At 43.0% G+C, this 24,443-nt stretch overlaps 1 protein-coding gene across 1 annotated transcript in view; it reads left to right on the top strand.

The window, feature by feature from the left end:
• The window catches only part of CD81 (CD81 molecule), a 60,678-nt gene that overhangs the window by 15,284 nt on the left and 20,951 nt on the right, over nucleotides 1-24,443 (top strand). Inside the window, exons 2-3 of the mRNA XM_081842269.1 lie at nucleotides 9,342-9,456; nucleotides 23,296-23,393. Coding sequence (XP_081698395.1) covers nucleotides 9,342-9,456; nucleotides 23,296-23,393 — 213 coding nt within the window. The remainder of the gene's footprint in view (nucleotides 1-9,341; nucleotides 9,457-23,295; nucleotides 23,394-24,443) is intronic.

The raw sequence follows: 24,443 nt of genomic DNA, 5'->3' as shown, positions 1-24,443 counted from the left end.
TGAAATTTCTTCATTCCAGGGAGGTTAAGAAAACTTGACTGTTTGAAGGGGGTGGCAGCAGCTGTTTAATTAGACATGAATCTGCTTTCTACTAGCCCTTGGGGATGAAAACAATTGCCCTTATTTGCGCTAACTATATCATGTAGAAAATGCTCGAGTAAACTGGTTCTTTAAAGAGATTCCCCCAAAGCAACTTACTCTTTATTTACAAAGGAGCAAAGCATCTGGTGTTCAAAAAAGATTAGATCGTGTCTGCTAGATTAGTATTTCTAAATTGAAGCTAGATAAATCATTATGGTGTTTTTTTAGTAGCAGTAATTAGCTGCTAGGACAATCTACCATGTGATGTAGCAATTATCTATCACTTGTAGTCTTTAATCAAGTTAGGTTTGGATTGAAGTAGAAGAAATTATTTTGGTTGTATAAACGAAAGACTAGTTTCTGAGAAACTGGGTGTGATGGAACTGAGAATGCTAAAACAGACTTCCTAAGGTTTAAATTTAGTGTGGGCCTGAGGTGAGAAGGGCAAGCATTTGAAGAAGTGAGGAGCATGGCTCCCAAGCAGCTTCCTGAGTTGAGGTAATTTATGTGGACAGAGAAAGATGAGAGGGTAGAGGATGTGGTTGAGGTAGGAAGTCCTCCCTTCTTCTCTTCCCTGCCCCTCTGTGAGTTTTGAGGGAAAAAATATGATTTAGAGAAGGATTCCAAATTGATAATCTAGCAATACTGCAATAAGGAGAAGCTTATCACAGTGAGGAGTTCTGGTGTGCTGTGGGGCAGAGGCAGAAACCGAATGGATATTCACCGTTTGAAGCACTGGGAGTTTGGTTCCCATGTTCTCCTAACTGGTTTTCCAAGTGTCCTTTAGGTAGACTGATTCAATCTCAAGAGCCAGTCTTGGTCAAATTTTTGCCCACATGGATCCTAGCTGGCCAATTTCATGTAGCATTATCAAGTTTACTTTTCCTTCTCCTGCCTCTCCCCATCACACCAAACTCTCAAGAATGTGTTCCATATTTGTGTGTAAAAGAGCTGTTGCAGTTCTTTCCGGGAAGCAATAAATCTTTGGCAGGAGAAAAGGCAATAAAGAAGGCACACAAGAGATGACTTATATGATATTGCATGCACAGGAACTCACATGCAGTCATGGGTAGCTTTTAAACCCTTCCTTACACAGCCTGCAAAGCTGTGTCATCTGTGCCCTGTAAACTGATTTCCTTCCAGGCAATTTCCTGTCTGCCAACACTGTGGCCTTTCTGTAGGATTTCTTTATAGAACCAGCCAGGACCTTACATCTCCATCCTCCTTCCCTGCCTTCACTTCCCTGTAGGACAGTGATAAATATCTGACCAGGGCTACTTTAGTACACAATCTTATTTATTATTTTATTTTTACATTACTATTATTAGTAGTATTTTATTTATGTATTTATACCCCACCTTTTCCCTTATGGAGAAACTCCCAACAACTATTCAACTAGGTAATAATCATATACCAAAAGACAGCTGAATAAAAACAATCCAATAGCAGCAGACAAAATAGGATGGCATTCAGCTAAGTTTTGCTCAAAGTAGTCCCACAGAAATTAATGAATACGAGTAAGGTACATTAATTTCAATTGGTCTACTCTAACTTAGTTGCCTTTCACCCATAAGAATCCACTCCATCTTTCTCCAGCATTGCAGATATGTTATCATCTAAGAGAATTATGCCCTTCCCCAACAGCAGCCTCCCACTCTGTGGTGTTAGGGCCTGTTAAGGCTCTAGTATTTCATCCCCTGGATTAGAATGAAGTTCTCTTTCTGATAGACCTGTTAAAGAGCAGGTTCTCTCCCTCTTGTAGGTTTCAGAAAATCCACCAATTTAAATGCACTCTCTGTAGTGGAAGGAGAGAGATATGGTAGAAGAGAGAGCACATGTAAGCCTGAGGTCTGCTTTCTGCTCTCACCTTGGGTACCATCTTTTAGAAAACAGATTGTCTGAAAAAGACACCAGTAGCTTCTCTTGGAATACTTTACAGCTTGTAACTTCCTTGTTGAATGTGTCTATCCAAAACCAGTCTGTTCTCAGACTGAAGTCCTAATGGTGCTGGAGAGGGTTGCACTGTTACTTCTCAAATTTTGGACATGATGTTATCTGGTGATACCCTGTAAATTGGCATGAGTGAATATAGTTCTTGGGTCAGGGATACTTGGCCTCAAATTTTGCTCAGTCACGGAGCTCCCTGGGTGGTCTTTGCAGATTGGGTGACAAATCGTATGAAGGCTGCCCTAACCTCCTTGAAAGAACAAATGTGATGAGTAATTTTGCCTTTTAAAGGCAGGAGTGTCGTGTGTTCATTTCCTGTCAAAGAACTTTGTGCCACCATCTTGCATGATCTAACACAGGGGTTGGCAAAGCTTACCAGGCATGGGCCAGATCACTCCTGCGGATATCCTCCGTGTGCCAGACCGGCACAGCGCAACGCCGGAAATCGCTTCTGCACATGCCCAGATGCTGAAAATCGTGCCTGCACAGAAGTGATTTTCAGCATCTTGGCATGCGCAGAAGCGATTTCCGGAGCCGTGGAAGAGTGTCCCTGTGCTGGGCTATGCCGATTTAGCGCAGCGCGTGGGGACTCGCCGAGCGAGCGGCTCGGTTCGGAGGTGACTCGTGGGCCGGTTAAGTTTCCATTAAGTTTCCATTAAGAAACTTTCACAGAGTGGCATACATTTTTGAGCAAAAACAGTAAAATGTTGTTAAGAAATAGTAAATAATTATTTTATTTATTTATTTATTTATTTATTTATTTATTTATTTATTTATATCTCGCCCTCCCCAGCCAAAGCCGGGCTCAGAGCGGCTAACAACAGTAAAATGATAAAACATTCTAAACTCAATAATAGAGTTACATCATAGATTAAAAACCTCCTATAATATAATATAATTTGCCTGGTACCATAATGGCGTAGATGAAAGCTGCACCTCCCTGGGGAGAGCACTCCATAAGTGGGCTACTTTCTGGTAAGCCATTCTTACTAGGAAGAAGCATTTAACTTTGTAGACTTGGGCAGAGCCGTCTGGCCAGAAACATTCTCTTTTGCAGCTTTCTCCTGAGATCCTGGGCAGAATTACCCCAAGCCCTGGAGAATGAGCATGGCAGTCTGCCACAGTACCCACTGGAAAAGAAGAAAAGGGAAGTGGGGATGTATACCTGACCTGAAGTACCTAGAGAGCAAGTCAGGCATGGAGAACTCTGCCTTTTGCCTCCTGTTCAGCGTTCTGTGTCAGTAAGGCAGGCCCATTCCTTGGTCCACAGAAGTCTGAAGCTGGTCCTTGAAAGTTTAGGTCAAAAAGAGGGTCTTGTTGGAGCTGTGCAGCCATTGAAAATCTGGGTTTTAAGCATTACTCTGGCCCAGTGTAACTCTATGGACAGGGGAGGGGTTTCCTGAATATGTGAGTGTTACAACCTCTCTATGTCTTTGTGCAATTGTTTATTTCCTGCAAGTTCCTGTCTATCACCACTCTGTTTACACTGATAAGGGTGAAGTGGAAAGGACATTATTCTGGTTATCTGAATACTCTTTGAATCATGAGTTTACCTTTGGAGTTCTCTAAAGAACTTACTGTCTATGGGGGAGGGGGGAATCTTATAGGAGGATTAGCACACCAATACTATTATTAAGTATTAGGAAATCAGGATACTTATGCATACTTTCCAGCTCACATTTAAGATAAGGACTAGTAGCAGGGTCTAGAGAGTTCATAATGGGGTCTCTTTTTATGTCAAGTTATGCCTATTATCCTGATGCCATGATCTACAAGAACAAACCATAGAAAAAGTTCACATTGACATCCATCATTACAGTAGCTTCCTACCTAGAAGGACAAAATTGGGGTCTGCTGCCGTAGCAGAGCCCCCAGCTCCCATCAATGCTCCTCTCTGCTGGCAGATTTTGGCACAGAGGTGACTATGTACCAATCTAACACCCTCCCCAAAGCCATCACAATCAGGAGCGGGGTTCAGATTGCAGCCTTAGCCCAGGAAAACTTATTTCACAATTAAATGTTAAGCCTTACAGGTATCACAAGATTTGTTACTCTGTTACTACTGCTAATGCTCTAGAAGGGTCATTCCCCGTCAGTTCAACGTGGTCATGCCACCCACCGTCTTGGATTTTGATGAAACTTGGTGTACACCATTCCCTTATGGTTGAAAGAAACCAGGTTAAATTTTCCCCCTCTATCTCAAACAGTTTTAATTTTATAGAACATCAAAGTTTCGTGAAATTTGTGTTTCTGTCCCTCTTGAGATCCTCGGCCTTGTGTGCATTTTATCTTTTTTCTCCATAACCAATGATCAGATCTCTTTGAAATTTTACACAGAGATCAATAACATGATGAGGATTTCAGGGAAAAATAAACCAGCACTCAAAAGATTTTACAAATGCCTTTAAAAATGTATAAATGTAGCTTTTTTGGTGGAAAAACTAGGTTTAGAAAACCTAAATTCTCAGCGTTAGGGCCCAATGCACTCAAAAGTTTTTGATGGTGAAAATTATTGCAAAGACATGCTCTTTCTCAACAAAGAATAAAATCTTTGGGTCTCTTAGGTCTTGGAACAAAATTTTATGTTTTTTGGACACCGTGGGAGGGGGGGGGGAATGGCTACTGGGTACAACTTTCCTACAATCCATAGCTGTAATAGAAAAAATTAATGAAACAAAGTTCATCTTAAAATCTAAAATAATATTGGTTATTACAGGGTTGTTGTTTTTTCAAAAGTGCAGGCTTGTTTTTCATTTTTGCGGTATTGTTCTCTGTGTAAAATTTCAAAGAGATCAGATCATTGGTTATGGAGAAAAAAACACACAAAGTTCTAAGGCACTTTCATTTTTGAGAACAGTCTCTATGCTACAACATATAAGGAAGGTGTTGTGTATTGAGTCAAAGGATTTTATATCTGTATTATTATTGTCTGAAATTGAATTAGGGTAAAGTAACTGCCTTTTGGTTCCAGAGGGTACAGCTACTATTGGTTCATTTAAGCTGCTGTATTTGGATCCTCTGTCTTATTGGTTGCCTCCAAAAGGCAGGACTGTGATTGCCTGATATTGTTCCCTCCAAAATGTATCCCTTCTAGCTTGTTCCCTGTCCCTATAAATGTAGCTCTCCCCTCCTCAGGTTTTAGTCTTGTTGCTTTTAATAAAGAAGCGTTACTAGAGAACTGTCTCCAGCATATTATGAAAGAGAGCTGAAATCACAAACCCCACGTCACAACAGAAGGGTTGAGGATGATTCTGGGTGTAGGGCAATCATTTGCTTCTCTCTCAGTCCCTGCTACCCTCCCTTTGTCCAAAGCTGCTTTCCCCACAGAACTCCAAATTGCACACTGGATATAAAATATTTTTTAGATGTGATTAATGTTATACAGTGCTTGAGTGCTCTGAGAGGATATAAAGGGGTTTAAAATGCATGTTTTGTAAAAGAAAAGAAAAAAGGGGGGGAGACCCCATGTCCTATTGTAGGTTATATCCTTGTTTATAACCTCACATTCTGATTTACTGGCATTAATTACAATTGTCCTGGCTTGGGATTGCCATGTTAACAATGCCTCCCTAATAATAATGCTCGCATGCATCACACAATGGACAGTTACCTCTTGCATACATGCATATCAGCTACCAGTTACCACAAGGTTCCTGTGAGATTTCACAGTTCTGACCAAAACGTTGAGCTGTTCCTTCAGCACAAGTGAAATAAAGGCTGCACTTTGCTCTAAGTGTTCCTTCAGCACAAGTGAAATAAAGGCTGCACTTTGCTCTAAGTGAAGGAAGTTGCTAGGATATTTCATGGCATCTTTCCCATGTTCCGAAACCTTCATTAGTCTTAAAGAGCCAGATGCAGATATGAATTTGGTATCCAGATTTTTCACTCCGCCTAGCAGCAACTTCTCTGACGCTTACAGGAATATATTGCCTTCCCTGCTTGGTAGTCTGTTTTCTTCTTGTTGAAAGAGCCATAAGTGAGGGTGGTTTCAGTAAGCCCACTGAAACAAATGTCTTATTAAATGAGCGTACAAAATCTGGTTCTGATAGTTACCAAAGAGAAGGTTCTATGTATAGGTGCTGCTGAATTAAATAACTTGGAATTTGGTGAACTGGACTCTGGTGAATTTTCTTGGGGAAAGACTTTCAGAGATCAGATGCAGGGTGGGACAAACCCATCAGCACAGAAAACAATGAAATGTAGCAGGTTGTTGTGGTAATCACATTCTATTTCAATGCCGCCTTTTTTGGTGCTAAAACATTGCAGTGTAAACAGGAAGGGCGAATGCAGAGTTTCTCTAAGTCACAGTATATCTGGGGCTGCAATCTTAACTTGCACTTATGTCCAAGTAAAATATGGTTGGGATCAAGTTTTTGGGTTGCAATCCTACACACATTTACTTGAAGAGAAGTTGCATTGCAATAAGTGGGACTTTGCAAATAGACATCTTTGGCATAAGGACAGGAAATTTATCCTCTCAAATCCTTTTGAAATTTTGACAGAAGACTCTCTTTGAGAATAAAAGTGAACAGAAAGCAAGGACATATTTACAGGCTGTATCCACATTATGTGTATCTAGAAAGCTGGAGTTAAAAGTGTATAATGAGCTTCTCCAGCTGCCTTTCTGTCTGTCTACAGTTTGTGGTCCCATATCCTCACCACAACCTGCTGATATTTACACCCTCCTCTATCTCCTTTTCATCTAATTATGGTAAGCAACACTGTTATCTTCCTGATCCATTCTGTAGTATGTATTCTAATTCTTGCTAGTATTCTGCTGGCTTTAAAAGTAGTTGAAGCATGTTTCAGTAGATCCTATTGGAAGGGTTTTAATTAGGGGGGGTGTCCTGTTGAAGCATGTACCGTACTGCTTATGTGCGGACACATGCAAGCAAACACAACCAAAGTCTTTTGCTCATGAAAAGTATAAAGCTCCTTATTTTTCGCTCCATAAGACGCACCTGACCATAAGATGCACCTAGTTTTTAGAGGAGGAAAGCAAGCGGGGGAATACAGAGTGCATGAGGGAGAAAGATCCCCCTCCGCCCTGGCTCCTGGCTGCTCTCATGCAAGTCATAGAGCCCCTCAGACGGAGGGAACTCTAAAGAGTGTTCTAAAGCCCTCTTCCCCCACCTCACCTCTCCCCACCCCCTCAAGCGGGTACCACCATTAGGACGCTACCAAAGTCCCCAGCTCCGCCACTGCCAGGGACCACACTTTCGCTCCATAAGATGCACATACATTTACCCCTTACCTTTCAGAAGGAAAAAAGTTCATCTTATGGAGTGAAAAATACGGTATGTCAATGTGCGGGGGGGGGGGAATCAGGAAGCTCCATCCATTTGCAGAATGGAAGGGGAGGGTAGCTTTGTATAAAGCAGTAGACAATAAGTTAGAATGTATATAACAATACATAAAATCTGCATAAAAAACAATACATAAAATTTGACATTGCATGCAATGTATTTATTGGATGTATATCTCATAAAGTAAAGATTGGGTGTGGGTTTTTTACAAAATCTGCATGCTTGAATGTACTATTTTTAAAAAAAATCTGAGCAGGAGAGACTGACTTTGGTAACTTTCTTTAAAAGAGAGAAGAAGAATGAGACTCTTTGGTGACTGTGAAATGTGTACATGGGGCAAGAGTTACATTTGTGCTCTTCTGCAGACATCACCCATTTGCCTCCCACCAGTTTTCCCATGAGAAACGGAAGATTGCACTGTTCTCTAGCTCTGCGGTGTTGCTCAGGCAGCTGAAGCAGAATTGGACACCTGGAACAGCAACTGGAAAAAACAGTATGCCAAAGATCAGGCCCATTGCAGTGTGTTTTCAATTTGTCAGAATTCTTGCCAACTCTGAGTGGAAAAAGCAAAATTGCAGTCTGCGCCAGTGTTTAGTTTTCCTCTTGGGTTTTTTCTTTTTTATGAGCAGCTCAGGGCTGTTGTTTTGTTTGTCAAATGGTGAAGTAGAAGCCAGAATTATGGTGGACTTGCCACATGTGTACACACTGTGCCTTTAAATCACATTCAAAGATGGGGAGGGAGGGGAATGCTCCTCACAAACAGCAATGTATAATACTAAACTCTGCTGCCATCTTCTTTAGCGTGATTTCTTTCTTTCTGTACTGCAGAGGGAGATTCAGTGCAGCTGTACCACATACTCCTTTTAACAAGATTGGCCTGGGCATTTCCCATACTTTTGTCTCTTTTTACCTTTCTTCACTCAGCTGTTCAGTGTCTTTTGGAGTCCAAATTTAAATATCCTTCATACCATGTTTACAGTGGTACCTCAGGTTACATACGCTTCAGGTTACAGACTCCGCGAACCCAGAAATAGTGCTTCAGGTTAAGAACTTTGCTTCAGGATGAGAACAGAAATCGTGCTCTGGTGGCGCGGCTGCAGCAGGAGGCCCCATTAGCTAAAGTGGTGCTTCAGGTTAAGAACAGTTTCAGGTTAAGTACGGACCTCCGGAACGAATTAAGTACTTAACCTGAGGTACCACTGTATTTTGCAAAACTAGACTCAGTTGCCATGATTTTTGAATTGCCTTGCTTTTGAAAATAGCACTCCTAGAATGGAAGAAGCTATGAGAAAAACTGTGCGACTATAATCCTGGTCTGGTATCTCAGAGAAAGAACCAGTATTTTAAAACTGGGTATAGCTTGTAGCCGGTAAAAACGTTGCACTGGAGAAAGCTACAGAGATGTGAGATGTGGGGAAATGATAATGTTTTTGCGGCACAACCCCAAGTTCCCACAGCACCACCTTATGCCAGGTGCATTACAGCGCTTCGGTGCACACCTGAATTATGCAGTTAAAATATAGAGACTGTGTTGTTGCAAGGCTAAAAATGAGGAGGAAGAGAAAAAAACCTCATTTAATCTCTTGAGAGCCAGTGTGGTGTAGTGGTTAAGGGTGGTAGATCTGTAATCTGGGGAACCGGGTTCGCGTCCCCGCTCCTCCACATGCAGCTGCTGGGTGACCTTGGGCTAGTCACACTTCTTTGAAGTCTCTCAGCCCCACTCACCTCACAGAGTGTTTGTTGTGGGGGAGGAAGGGAAAGGAGAATGTTAGCCACTTTGAGACTCCTTTGGGTAGTGATAAAGCGGGATATCAAATCCAAACTCTTCTTCTTATCCCTCATCCCATCTCACAGACCCTGCCCACATTTGCCTGGGTGTTTAGTGCATCTTGGGTGTGTGACGAGGTTTGGAATGTTTTGGTAAATCGTTTTATGGCATGAGCAATCTCTTTTCCCCCATTTATTTGAAGGGGTCATGTTAACCTGCCTTCTTAAATTTCTTTTCAGCTGGCAGGAGGAATAATTCTAGGTGTGGCATTGTGGCTTCGTCACGATTCGCAGACCTCAAGTATCTTGGAATCGAGGCTAGATGACCAGCCGGCTCCTAGCACATACTACGTTGGTAAGCAGGAACCATAGGGGCTGGAGGGGGCTGGAATGTTGTAAGAATGAGACGGGGTGGAAAAGTGGTTTGTTCCTCAACAGCTCTCTGGAACATTATCTGCCCTTAACAAAACAATGCAAAAAAGAAGAGAGCTATTTTCTATAATGGCAAACATACATATTATAACTAAACTTTTCTTCCTACTGAAAGTGGTGCAGCTGTTGACTCTGTTCACATTTTGCTTTTGGACACAGTATATAATCCAGGCTAGTTTGAACTAACCTGCAAACAGAGCTTTGGGCTACAGAGTGCAGACCGTCTCCTAGCCCCTTTTGGAGCTTCGCATCATGCTCTGTGCTAAAAGTGCATGCGAAATAATTGTGTAGTGTCCAAAACTCAAACACCCAGAATCTGACAAAATGCCTATATCTGTGGCACTTCTCTGTTTAAGAGGTGAATCAGCTACAGCAGAAACTTCTGCATTGTTATCAGTAACCTAACAGAGCACCTGTCTGTAGGAATACCTTATTACATTGTACCTTATCCCTGACATTCCTGTTTTCCTCTCCTCATCTTCTGACCCCACCACCACCACCACTTTTGAAGTCTACATCCTGACTCTTTAACATTCCACCCGCCATAGGTTGCTTTGCTCTGGTGTCCTTGCGTGCATTTACCATTAGTCAGTCTCAAGCACTGAGAGATCATGTTTCAGCCCAACGGCTGCATTCCCTTTTGGGCAGCCATCTGTGGGCCACATGGCAGTGGTGGGTGGGAGCAGAAGCCAAAGTGTCCAGAGGAACACATGTAAATTTCACCACCTGTGAAGTTTCTGCACACACACACTCGCATACCCTTCTCTGCCCTCCTTCCAGACAGACAAGAAGCTTTATTAGAGCTCAGGGACACATTCCTACAAGGTGAAGACCTTAATATGTGAAGTAGGGCCAGTGAGAGATGTGACCTGGGGAGAGTTCTGAGGGCCAAATGGAGAGAGCTGAAGGGCCACATTCAGGTTGGGTGAGGTTTCCCACTCCTGGTTTAGCTTCTTTATAGAAGTAAGCTGCTTGGCTGTCTGAGATGAGTGCTTTAATGGCTGATGGAAAACAGGACTGTGACTGGTTGTGATGTCATAATTGTGTTATCTTTGTTTTATTTTCATTTTGTTGTACTTTTCGTTTGGTTTTAATCCCTGTAAACTGCTCAGAGAACTTCGGTTACAGGGAAGGCTGTTGATTGTATAAATTGAATAAAAATGCTCAGATTTGAATTGCAAGGCTCTTGAGCAACCTTTGCTGAATTTAGGATAAATGGTAGCCCTTTTATGTAAGGCACTGTTGGAAGTGACATTATCTTGATTTATACAAACTGAAGAGCTTTTGGAGCCTTTTATCAAAAGCAGGAGGCTTGTTTGATAAATATGCTTCAATATTGTTGAACCAAATGGAATAGAGAAGGTTGATCCTCTTGTGCAACGAGTATTTTACTCAAAGGCAAGCATTTCTTGAATGTGCTGAGTCTGGGATAGGGTGGGGGCGGACATTCAAGCACAACCATCTTTTTCCGCTGCTGAATCTGCATAAAGTTCTATGCATACCACCTGCTGGTATGCATACCAGCTGGTATGCTGGTATGGAACTTGTGGCCCTCCAGATGTTGTTAGGACTCCCAACTTCCATCATTCCCAGCCAGCATTGCCAATGGTCAGGGATGATGGCAGTTGTGCTCCAGCAACTTCTGGCATGCCACAAGTTTTCCCTGTTCCTGCTCTACGGACTTTGTTGGGGGTGGACAGGTTAGTAAATCCTGCGCTGGTTTTAGAAGAGGAATAGAACAAGAATTCTCTCTTTGACTACCTGTCCTAAAGTAACAGGAAAACGAGGGGCCACTAGGGGTGCATCGGAAGATGGCTGACAGTAACATCTCTCCGACCCACAGGGGGTAATTAGGAGGCTGTGATGGGAGTAAATAGCCTCCCTACCCCCCCCCCAGGATTGTGGGGGGGGGCCTGCCCTTGGCTGCTGTGCCCTATACCACCCCCGAATTTGTGGGGATGGGGGCACTAGGCAGAATGCCCTCCTGTGGATCTCAGTGCTCCTGGACGCTGTCTCTGATCCGCGCCGCTAGCTGCAAGAACTTCAAAAGGAACAATTAGGAAGAAGCGAATGCACATATTTCAAGGAAGGAGGGGGAGTAAAGACTGCTAACTGAAGAGTTCTCTGATAAACAAGACGAGTCGGAGGAACAAGAATCAATCATGAGAAGATATGCCAAGACTCGGTGTGGCAAAGGGACTGGATGGGGGAGGGGGAAAAAGCTTTCCTTTCTTTCCTCTATGTGATTAAACAAGAATCCCCCCCCCCACAAGTCAGAAATGCCGTTTTAATGACTTAAGCTGTGGATTTACGACTGTGTGGATATAAATTTTCTAACCAAAGCATGTTTTAAGAAGAGCGTGGAAAGTTTAAGAGCTTTGGAATGACGCAGTTAAAAATACCGTCGCCATGTTGGCAAGCTCTGTCGGAGGACTTGAGTCTGGGAGGAGGAAAAGAGCTGTTTTTATATTGTGGGTGAGACTCTTCAGTGGGACTTAAGAACGACAGATCCTGAGATTAATGATGGAAAGAGCGATGTTATTTATGAAAGTGATGATATATGGAAACCATCTCGATATGAGGATTGGACGAATGGAAAAATTCACACAGGATATAATTGGTGTTTATCTGCTTGAGGAGATTATCAGAAGAGATCATAAAGAAAAAAGAAAAAATATACGAACAAGATGAGATGTGGAAACAGCAAGATAAGACTGGATAGAATTATGAACTTTATTTGGACTGATTTGGATATGAACGCAGTAGCAAGAAGTTGATCGGAATCCCCCTTCGGAACTTGAAATATGGGTCCCCTCAACAAAAATTTAAAATTTGGCTTTGTAATTCGGAATTTATGTGATGTGATTTGATTTGATTTGATTTGATTTGATTGGTCGGTTAATAAAAATTATTTAAAAAATAATAATAAAGTAACAGGAAAACATAGCAAAAGTCCCAGCGCTTTCTTCCAAAACCACATTGGGACGTTGGGGCAGCAAGGCACAAGGAGACCTACAAATGCAATGCAGGTCAGTGAGGGTCCACTTGGAGGGGGCACTTGGTCTTTCCTGGATTTGGCTGGTGAGAGAGGAAGGAATCACTTGCTTCAGGATCCTAGACATCTCTGCAACCAGCACTGGATTTAGGGCAATGTGGGCGGTTCCCCTGCACAGGGTGCTGAGCCAAGGTGGTGCAAAATTGAGAAGATTCATTTGGGAGTGCTCAATTTTGGCCTTGCTCAGGGCGCACCATATTACCAAAGATTACCAATATTCACCCCTGCTAGACCTTTGCCTGCATGCAGCTCTTGCTCCAAGCCTCTGAATGGTGAGGAGCTATGGCTCTGCTGAGGAGGATGCGGAGCAGCTGTCTTCAATTGCAGTGATCAACGTGACTCATGTTCTCCAGGCTTGCCTGCCTGGATAAGTGTACTTAGGCTTAATATGATCTCTCTCATTTTTGTAAGTAAATCAGCCAGACTGCTGACTTGCTCAGAAGCAGAGCCCTTTTTTGGAATCTTCCATCTCTGCAGGAGCAGCAGTCCAAAGCTTACAGCGCATTAAGCTGTGCAGAGCATCTGCTTTTGGTATCCCAGTTTCCTCACACAGCTTGGCAGCGCCACCAGCACTGAAGTGTGCCTCAGTGCCTATTTCCATGATTTATTTTTTTGCATGCTGCCCACTTGCTTTTTGCACTGACTGGGAGAATATGAAGGCTTTGAGTCCTGTGTCGTGGATGTGGAGCAGCATGGACACGGAAGGCAGAAAGACCAGGAAGTGGTCAGCAGGTTATTTCTCCAGAATTTCTGCCCTACAGAAGGAAGCACTGTCTTTCTATCTCTCTCTTTTGCCAGTATTTGTTAAACATCCAGCAATCTGCTTCCTAGTAACATTGGAAATATTCCTAATATGCCTGCCGTGTGTGGGTGTGAGAGAGAGAAGCTCAGATACCATATTAATAGAAGCTGATATGGCAGAGCTGTGAGTGACAAGAGTTTAAAAAGCGCAGCTGAATTAGCTTATTGTGTCCAAAAACATATGGCCCACCCTCTTGTGGAGCTGCCAACATGTTGCTGTGTGAGAATCATGCAGAAAAGGCGCTGCTTGGATTCCTCAGGGTTGTTTTTTAATTTCTATTCAGTAATAAATAGCAGACCATTTTGTTCAACTGTTCTCAACCCGAGGCTCCCCAAGTCTGGAGCCTCTGATGGCTTCTAATTGAAAGATTTGTTTCCAGACTTGCCACACCCTGCTTTGCTCTAGTGACTCCACTCCACTTGGCTATTCCTGGTTCACAAAGAGAGAGGAAAAGAGGAATGTTGTCCAGTGAACTTAAGGATATGTGCTGCTCTGCTTCCTCATCCCTTGTATCATTTCTCATTTATGCATGTTAGAACTCAATGTAGAGCTGTCCTCTGCATAAAATATCCTCCGTACTGTATATTAGGACACATTTGCAAATTCACATGCATGTTGCTTAATTGGTCTGCTTCTGCAATCCGAAAGGAGAGGGGAGGTCACAGCATATGGAACGTGTTGTTTCATTTCTCTTGTGAGGGTGTGGGAACGCAGGAGGGGGAACTTTCAGCTTGTTAGAAGATGCATGAACTGTGAGCTGTGCTGAAAGACTTCCCTCCCTCCCACCCCCCCATCCCAAATCTTTCCCTCTTCTTGTTTTCAACAAACATGCCAGCACGCAAGCAATATTTTCCCTCCCCTCTTCAACTGTGAATTCTAGAAATGTTTAAAAAATAAAAGCTGAGCTTTCAAGGAGTACTGTATGTTCCATCTGCTGAATCCTGTAGTTTTTAAGTTCCATTGGAGCCTTGGTCTATAAGGGAAAGAAGGCAGCATTAACTTTCAGGGTAGAGTGCGCAGCCTGCTACCAGCCCTGTGCTAACAAGCTGTGTTTTGATAGCTGGCTTTGCCGACATGAGATGGCCTCTGAAGCGACCATTTTGAGGGAGTGGGTTTGTAGTGTACTGAGATCAGCATAGTGGCGAGGAAGTAATAACTGGGTAGGAGGAGGAGGAGCAGCTCCGTGCGATCACTTTTGCCAAAGCCCTTACGAGCCACGGATGGAGGATGCAGTGCGGAGTGAGTGGGAAGCAACAGGCAGCTGTGAGGATTAGGAGCCGACTAGGGGCAGACATTTGTGGTGTGTGTGCTGGGTGTGTCTGTGCGGGATGGCTGCATCTCCCTTCTCAGAAATGGAGCTCCCTGCCTGGCTGCAGAGAAGCCTCCCACCCCTATGCTGCTTTCTGTGTTTGTTCTTCGGCAGCTCCTCATTCCATCTTGGCAGAGTGAGTGGAGCAGCTGGATGTCTTTTTCAATGCTAGCAGGAGGGGTGTGTGTGTGTGTGTGTGTGTTTCCCCGCCCCCTCCTTCCACTGCAGCTCTGGCTGTGAAGGCTGGGCCTTTGTGCCACGGCGCCTGTTTACCAGAGAAAGAAGAGTTCCTTCTCCTGGGAGTGGAGGAGGGAAGGGCCAGGCAGCAATGTGAAATGGAGGGCGGCGGATTAGGGCAGAAAAAGAGAAGCTTTACCATCGATGATACAGTCCCAAGGCCTTTCCACAATGGTATCTGGCTACGAAGCTATTGCTACAATGGGCAGTAGCTGCGGTCTTGGTTACTGTATCTCCCAGCTCATAAAAAAGCTTGAGATCAGGGTGTCTCTCTGCCCCTGCCAGAATATATATAACCTGTCATGAAGATGCATCCTCCTAGTATTTTCTCCCAACAGTTGCTTTGACTGCTTGTTTAAATTGGCATGGTGCCTTGGTTGATTCTGGTTCTTGTTCAGGTCTATACAGCTGGTCAGTTATGGATCCCAGTGGACACATGTCATGTACTCCATAGGTGCTAGACCCCTATAGTAAATGCAACAGTATCCTGCAGCAGCTTATTGCTTTCCCTGTTGTTTTTTTCCAGACCCTGCACACCTGGTTCTGTGTCACAGCACCAAATCGTTACTTCATGAGGCATGCTAGCTGCGAAACATTTTTATGCTATGGATATCCCAAATAGTTGGGTGGCTAAAATTATTTCTAACTTTTAGATATATATATATATATATATATATATATATATATATATATAGGCATTTGGAGTGCAGATGCAGACTTACAGACTTGAAGCAATGGGCCTCTTATTTGCTAACACCTGTTTCCTTTCATCCTATTTCTACTGGTTCTTCTTTAAATTGCTCTGGTTTCAACGTCAGATGCATCAATACTGAAGCATATTTATCACAGTGAATTCAGTGGGGCTTAAAAGGTAGATGCAAACAACTTTATGAACTCTGGTTATAAGGCAGAAATATCCTGACTTTAAATTGCAAAATGCATTCACAGCTGATAGTGCTGAATTATGGTTCCCATGTGTTTTATATGTCCCCCTGGTGACAAATGTAGATGCAGCCCTGGAAGAGAAAGACTGGACCCCAATATCTCTGCTCTCATCAGCTCCAGCCAGCACGGCTAAGGGCCAGGGAAAAATGGCTGTTGTAATCGAACAAGACCTGAACCGCACTGGTTACCCCTGTTACAGAGGAAACTTTGCTTGGGAGTCATTTTTATTTAAGGAATTTCTCCCTTGAATGATCTGGGGGTGAGAGCTATATGTGTGTCATCAAGGGTTGGACTGTCCCTCCTTCTCAGCCCTACTCGCCCTGCCCTAAGAGTCCTTGCTTAAGGAGCTGCTACCTTTGGGGGGTTGCCAAAGGAGACGCTGTCCTCTGGAAGGATGCAGTGCCAAGGTCTAGACACTTGACTTAAGGATGCTGAGCAGTGCTCTCCACCCAGCCAAGGAAAGCTCCACCCCAGTTGGCCTGTACTATTCTGAGACCGCTTGTACACACAACATTTTCCTTGGGGGTGTGTTGTTTCCTTCTTAGGCCACTGCAACCCACCAGACCGGAACGGCAACAGCCGTTCAGCAAGCTTGGTAGGAATCAGCAAGCTTGGTAGGAAAAGGCCAAGAAAAGCTAGGTTCCAACTGCCTGCTTCTCCATCACCAGAAAGCTAGAGATACAGGTGTTCTTGGCTCCCATGTTACAGAAGAAAACAAATTCAATCCATAGTTTTGTGGGGGACCATGACAAATTTAAAAATCAGTGGTGGGTGGTAGGTTTGCCCCAGAATCGACTTAATATCTTTATGGGTTGGTTAGAACAGCTAGAGGGCATGCAAGAAAGTAAAAGAAAATGAATATGTACCATACATTTAAAGTAGAATTATACAATTTTAACCAGTCATGGCTACCGCCCCCCCCCCTCCAAAGAATCCTGGGAACTGTGATTTGTTAAGGGTGCTGAGAATTGTTAGGAAACCCCTATTCCCCTCACAGAGCTACAGAGTTCCTTGGGAGAGGGATTGATGGTTAAACCACTCTCAGACAGATTAGACAAGAGGGCCCTGTTTTAGGCACATAGATACAACATAACTGTTGTTGGACTAAATAGCTTCCCAGTATTGATTTATTGCATGCTCCTTTTCCACCTTCCTTTGACCTTCCTATGCCCTGTACACATTATTTCTAAATAGACTTTTCCTTTGATTTGTCAGTTTTGCAACGTTCTTCCCCCTTGGCTCCTCTGGGCTGAACATGGAGTTCTGGACAAAACCTGTGAAATATGAAGAACAACTTTGTTTTTTCATTTTTCTTTAAAATTGTAGCTCTCCTAATCAGTTGGTTGGTTTCAGGAAGACTTGAATTTCAGGCTTTTCTCCAGAGCTGACTGCTTGGACTGTCCAGGGCTGACTCTTAGTAGCCAGAGAACACCAGATCCCTGAGAGGTCTTCCCCATGGCTGGGCTTGACATTGCCATTGCAGCTGCAGCAATATGCGGAACTTGTTCATGACCACAAAATAACCAAAGTTCTTCTTCTCATAAAAAGGTAGAAGCAGGGACTTCCCACCTCCTCCTCAGCAGGGACTTCCCATCTTCTCTCCCCTTTCACAGCAAATGAATCTGAAAGAGTATGCAAATAGCACAGAGTCCAAAATAAGAGAGCTGTTGACTACTCCCACTCAGCTGAGCTGCTGAAGGACATGTGCCCTCCCTCAGTATGTCTGCCCATCTTGCAATTTCCGTCACTTTTTTGAACTTAAGGTTCACACATTTATATATATATATATATATATATATATATATATATATATATATATGCATGACTATAGAAGGGATCCTATAAATTCTTCACTGATGCTTTTTTAGTATACACTCCAAATTTATTATTTCCATTTTTTTCCCCTCATGTGTCTTTGTGTACAGAGAGAGATCTCCTAATCAGTTTGTTGGAATTACATTGTGATCCCACAATATCAAGGGGATTGTAAACTTTTACCTAAAGTACAGAAAGTCTGGCTTCAGAGTTTTGTCTTTTTTTGTCATGGAGCTATGGCGGGTGGGGAGAGTTACTGGAGGAGGAGTACTCATGATGTGAGATTCTCCAGAGAACATCTGGAATGATTTCCTGCCAGATAGCATTCTTTCGGTACAAGATAGGCTCCATGTAGTGTAAAAAGTTCTTCTCAGGAAGGCAGGGGAAAGCAAGGAGTAGACTTTTCTCCTACTCCTACTTGTATCACTTGAGAAGGCTGGAGTAGGATTACCTGTAGAGGTATTCAGGGTGTGGATGACTACAACTATATGGGGAGTTTCTGTGTAAAAGACTTATTACAGTCCCTGGTTCTAGTAGTAGTAGTAGTAGTAGTAGTAGTAATAATAATAATAATAATAATAATAATAATTCATTATTTGTACCCCGCCCATCTGGCTGGGTTTCCCCAGCCACTCTGGGCGGCTTCCATAGAAACAAAAAAAACACCAAAATATCACACATTAAAAATATCACACATTAAAAACTAATACCACACATTAAAAACTACTTGGAGGAAATGTCCTGGTTAAGTGAAGGAAAACACGTAACCTATAATAGTGGTAGTCATAGTATTCATTTCATTTCTTTATCACTTTAAATTTTTAAGAAACAAACAGTGCTTTACAGCACATTAAAACATCAAATAAAACAATCCAGAATAAAACATTCCTAGAGAATGTCAAATGCAAGGTATATCCATTCAAAGGAACATAGTTAACAGGAAACTAAAATATTATCTTAAGGATTTCAAAACAGAATATTACAAAGCAGGTCAACCACAGAATGCACATTTAACGCAGCAAAGTTTTCTAAGAAAAACCTGAAAGGAAACATTACTAAAGCAGATCAAATATAAAATGCATATTTAAAACAGCACAATTAACGAGAATAAAATATTATCACAAGCATAGAACATATCTGCTGCTGTTGCTGCCAATCCTGTCAATGGTGGCTCATGATGAGTGGCAGCTATGGAAGCTCAGGATCTGTGGCCTGGGTCTGCACTAAGAGATGGCCAAGATGGTCCCAACAACAATCTTGCTACTACATATTTTCCTATCCCATTCTTCTTAAGTTCCCAGGCTCCACAGTTTAAGAAGAAATCAAACTTGGGCTCTAGCCACACTATCCCTCTCAGAAATCATTATATGTTCCCTTTCTTTGATTATGTTGGCTGTAAAACATGGAAAGAGTAAGAATGTGGTCAGGAAATAAAGAGAGTGCTCTTCCTAAACTTTGCCTTGTTCCTTCTCTTGCCTGTTTGACAACAACAGGTAGTGAAATTGGCAGGTGTGAGCAGGAAGGGATATAGCCAGATGATTCCAGTATTCCAAGAGTTTCTATGGATGCATTTATTGCCTGTTTTCTGGGCTGAAGACTGAGGAGATGGATCTGTCTTCACACCCTAAGTTTTGGCTCTGATCCTAAAAACTCAGTTGTGCGAACTAATCCTGATGGCAGATGCAGTTTCACCTGTCACCAGAAGTGTAGCTCTTCAATAAATGGTTGTACAACACAGGGGTGTTTTTTTTTGGGGGGGGGTGCCAAGCAATTTTTGACAGAGACAAGTATGACTCTAATGAAGGCTTGGTCATAAAGGAAATGTGTCTCAATGGAACAGCATTTGTCTGCATTCAAATGATTGGGTGGCTCCAAGAGAGATTTGGAAGACACCCCAGTTACTGAAGGGTCAAGAAGAGGTCTTTTGTTTTACTCTTCTCTGAAAAAGGAAACACAGTGCTGACCAACCCAACTCTCCAGAACTCTCCACACATAGAGTGAACTCTCAGCACTTACTCTGCAGAGAAAACAACTTCTTGACTGTAGAGTGTCCAATATAAAGAGGTTAGTCTCAGGGTGAGAGAGATGTTCCCCACAGGCTCAGATGCTGAAGATGCAAGTGGCTTATCTCATGTCTTTAAATCTACACTGCTACATTTTCTTAAAAGGAGTTTCTACTTTGCTGAATTCAGTTTAGTTGGATACAAGGGGTCATTGTCTGTCTGCTTGGGAGGTTTGTTGTTGTTTTCATTTTAAAACTGCATAGAATAGTCCCACTCTTATTTGCCTCCAGTTGTCTATTTGGCTCTGGCTCTCCGGGACAAAGAGAAACTCAATAAAGGCTGTCTGTCTGTGTCTTAGAATGAATCTGGCTTTTCTCCCAAAGGCTTCTCAATCATTTTATTGCTTTCTGACTTCAGTTCCATTATCACACTTCTTTCCCACTCTCCATCCCACTGCTTACGATGGAACAGCTTCCACTCTCTTGGGTGCCTGTCAAGAAACAGGAGGATGAAGTCACTGAGTATTGGAAAACTCCTCGAGTCTAACTGCCTGAATTATTTTCTTCTGTGAATTATGCCAAAGAAATTTGAGGTGGTCTGGAGGAGCTGCGTACCGATGCCTTTCCAGTGTGCAAACAAGAGTCTTGTTGAACCTTTAAGACTTGTGGTGCCTCCAGACTGTCACTATTTTGTGGGATGGATTTAGGTACATGCTGTTAACTTTAGGTTTGCACAATTAAAGTTCCCTGTTGCCCTAGCACAACAAATGCACTCTCTCTCTCTCTCTCTCTCTATATATATATATATATATACACAATGAATTGTGGTTAAGAAAATCACAGAGAAATGCACAAAAGTGTGGGATAAATGAATGATGAACAGGAAGACATGTTAGCAACCGCATATATACACATGGTTTGTGGGGGGAGGATAAAGAGTGTGAACAATGAGGTCGGGAAAATGAAATGCATAAACAGTGATAATTATGTAATTAACAGTGATTCACAAAACAAATGTTAGTAATGCAGACATCCTGGCATTGGAAAGCCACTGGCTTTCAGCTGTTTCCTTGCTGGGGTTGTAATAGCTCATCTTTCTCCATGCTGAAGTCCTAAACGTGGCTGCTTGAGGGCAGGTCTCGTTGAAATGGGTGGCACTTGCTTTTCAAGAAAACGCGTTTTGGGACTGGAGTGCAAGAATAACAGTTCTACAAACCAAAAGCATCTCTAGAAAGTTCTTAATTCACAGGGCCAGGGCACAGCTAGGGGAGAGGGAAGATTTTTCTGTAGGTCTCCTCCTCTCAGTAAGGCAAGAGCAGGAAACCACATCTCCGTATTAGGAGTGTAGGCTTTGCATCCTTAAGGTTGCAGGTTCAGGGCCTAGTGTTTTCAAGAAGGGCTAGGGAAGGCTTTTACTAGAAACACCTGGATAGTGTTTTTTACAGAATGCCATAAAGAGCTACCTTACATAATGCAGCTTGGTAATGATAGCACCAGTGCCTGGTTCTGTGCTCATTGCAGATATTTGCATTATCTAGAAAGGCGTTTTTCTGCCTGGAGGTGATAATTTTCTTGGGGGAAAGCGGCTACTTAATCTACTTGTTTCTTCATGATCTGATACAGGAGAGATTAAACCTTTTCACATATTAGTACTAACAGATGACCTTCTGTCTTTGTTTTTGCATTTCTCTCTCCTTTTTTAATAAAAAAACAAATCTTCAGCAGCACACCCCCAAAATAGTAATTGTGCAGCTTGCAAAAGCTTTTGTGTAAGGTCTTTCTGGGGGTTCCTTGTCTCTCCTCTGGCCTCCTGCCGATCTACCTGACAGTGTGTTTATGCCATTCCTATTAGATCGATGCCTCCTGGCCCACATAAGACCTCTCTAGTATTGGCTGGCTGCCGTTTCTCATCTTGAACCCATTCTAGATTAAAAGCAGAGCTCCTTTCCCTCTGAAGAATGTTACTTCACAACAAATGGGATGGAAAGACATCTTCTGTTTTATAACAAGCCTTCAGGTTTATATGACTGTAAAGTTCTGCCCCACCCCCACCCCCACCCCACTCTGTGTTTTACAGTAGCAAGCAGTTCGCCTCCCACCTCTCCACCATCTGTGTCAAGTGCTTGGCAGGTTGTCGGTTTAGGACAGTTTCTGTAACAAGCTGGCTTTCTTCATGGCTGGCATTCTGTAGGCACAGTTAGATTTAGGGTGTTTCATTGTCAGCAGTTAACAAGGTGCTGGGAGTTCTTGACATTTCCTTTTAGAACTTCCCTATATATTACTATAGGACTCTTTGATGCTGCACTGTTGCTTTCAGGAATAAGTATAACCCCCCCACACCCCATTCTTTCCCTAGCAAACCAGCCATGACTTTTGATTAAGTTACCAGTTAGTAGCATGGAAATTTATAAATAGGAACATTATTGTTGATCATACAGTTTCATTTTTATCTCTCATAACATGCTGGCTTCATCCTGATTCTCTTGAACGGTGATGTTCAAAACTTTCTGCTACAGCGGAACCCTTTTATGGTGGCTCAACTGCCAACAAGTTTATTTGAGGCTTCTAGGAGTGCCTGGCGTGCTCTGGTCCATGGGGTCACGAAGAGTCGGACACGACTAAACGACTAAACAACAACAAATGTCTAAGAGGATTCTGGGGCATGTTCTGTGGTGCGCCCTGAATTATTGTGGGCTGGTGCTGGCCTGGCTAGTTCAGCCCTCTTTCTGGTGCTTATATTGAACTGAGAAGCTAGATTTAGGCATTCATTGCAAAGGTACGAAAGGGGTCTTTCAGGTAAGTTCAGGTGATAATGATTAGAATCCTCCCCATGGTTGGGTCCCTGATTGTTCAGGATTCCTGATCACATCTAAGCAGAATGAACTTAGAAGCGCCCTTCATATGGGTTCAGAAAAGAAAAACAGAAAATGGGAGAGAAAATGGCAGCAGTGAAATGAGAAGGTGAACATTATAGAAAGTGATGAAAGGCTCTTTTGGTAACAAAACACGGGCATAAATAATGTGACTTGCCCTCTTGTTCAGTATCAACCACAAGCTTCGTTGAAGAGGAAACCACCAGAAATCAAGAAAGAGGATACAACTACTAAAAGAATTCAGAAGTTTGACCAATAATACATGAAATGCTTTTTAATCTACAAGCACAGATCCAAAAGTGGCATGTTAACAAAAATAAAGGTACCCATGCCACCATCTTTCTTGGCCCCATCCAAACTATCTGTTCTGGCCTCTGCCCACAGGCACTATCTTCACTCTGCTATTGCAAAGCTTCCTGTTTCACCCACTGACAGGCTTTTTGCTGGCAGTAGCCCAAGGAAAGCCACGAAACGGGATGTTCTGGGGCAAGGGAAGAACTGACCCAATGGGTCCTGAGCTAGCCCCACTGCTGCCACTTGATGGGTGTGGGTTCAATTGCTACTACAGCTCCAGGCTGGCTTTGCCTGCCCCCCTTCCTCCCCTGCTGGTGTGAGCAGAGTAGTGGTGTTTTGGATTAAACAAATGCACATCCCTCACCACAAGCTGTTTCTGATCAGACTTCCTTCGTTGATGCCTGTGCCTTCCTTTTGTCTTCCCTGGCAGGAATCTACATCCTGATTGCTGTTGGAGCAGTGATGATGTTTGTGGGTTTCCTGGGCTGCTATGGTGCCATTCAGGAGTCACAGTGCCTTCTTGGAACAGTAAGATACCATTTTTACTTCCTTACCTTTTCCCTTAATACCTTGATGAAAACCCAACAGTAGAAAGTGTTGGTGTCCATTAAGGGAACAAGTATGTCTGTGGTTTAAGCGCACTTTTGGTCCTTTTTAGCTGGCAGCTTTTGTCCAGAAGAAATGGGGAAACTGCAGAATCCTCCTGCAATTTATTTGATCCCAATTTATGTCTGTGAAAGACTTCTGTGGTACCATCTAAATCCCAAGGGTGCTCAGCATATTGCCACTATGTTCCTCAGTGACAAAGGGGAAGCCAAGCATGCGTGGTTTAGTTATTCTATCTCTAGATATCTAAATTACCCAAATATTAAATTATTATTTGTGTAAGATTGCCTTGTCCTCCTAGAGAACAGCAGTATGTCCCGGTACAAAATGAGACAGTAGTATTTGCCTGGTTCATAAAGTGCTCTGAGATTCATGTTCTCTCTCTGTCTGCCTCCATCCCCACTGCCTGCCTCCTATCCTCTCTACCCAGCAGGCTGCCAAGGGTGGGACAGATCACTCTTGCCAGAGCCCTGGGTGGATTGCTCACACAGGCCTTTTGAAACAAGGCCTGAGAGCTGCTGGTTGCCTGGCCCTGCTTTTAAATTATGTCAGTGCTGTGTGAAAGTAAATGTCTGCCAAGGGAAGACCAAAATCAAAACAAAGGCTGAACTCTTGCAAATAGCAAGGAGAACAAGCCCCAAGAATATAGATCCACAATTAATAATTTAAAACAGAAAAGCTGCCTGAAATGTGCAGAATGCAGTTTTAGGGGAAATAACCCCTAAACTTGGAACTTAATTGGCTGCGTCACCATGTCTGGCATTAAAAACACAAAGTCGCAAGGCTACCACCCTCCCTGTTTTATAGTAGTGCTCTTTTGGAAAAAAGAATGTAAGAAGAGCCTTCTGGTTCAAGTCAGTGGCCCGTCTATTCCAGTGGTCAGTCAGCTGCCTGTGGGAAGCCTACAAGCAGGACCTGAGCACAACTCCACTTCCCCTCCTGTGGTTTCCAGTGAGCATAATGTCTCCAACA

Source organism: Podarcis erhardii (genome assembly GCF_964252035.2).
Source record: "Podarcis erhardii genome assembly, chromosome: 1".
In the NCBI taxonomy this organism is placed as follows: Eukaryota; Metazoa; Chordata; class Lepidosauria; order Squamata; family Lacertidae; genus Podarcis; species Podarcis erhardii.
This window is presented reverse-complemented; position numbering and strand designations above follow the sequence as displayed.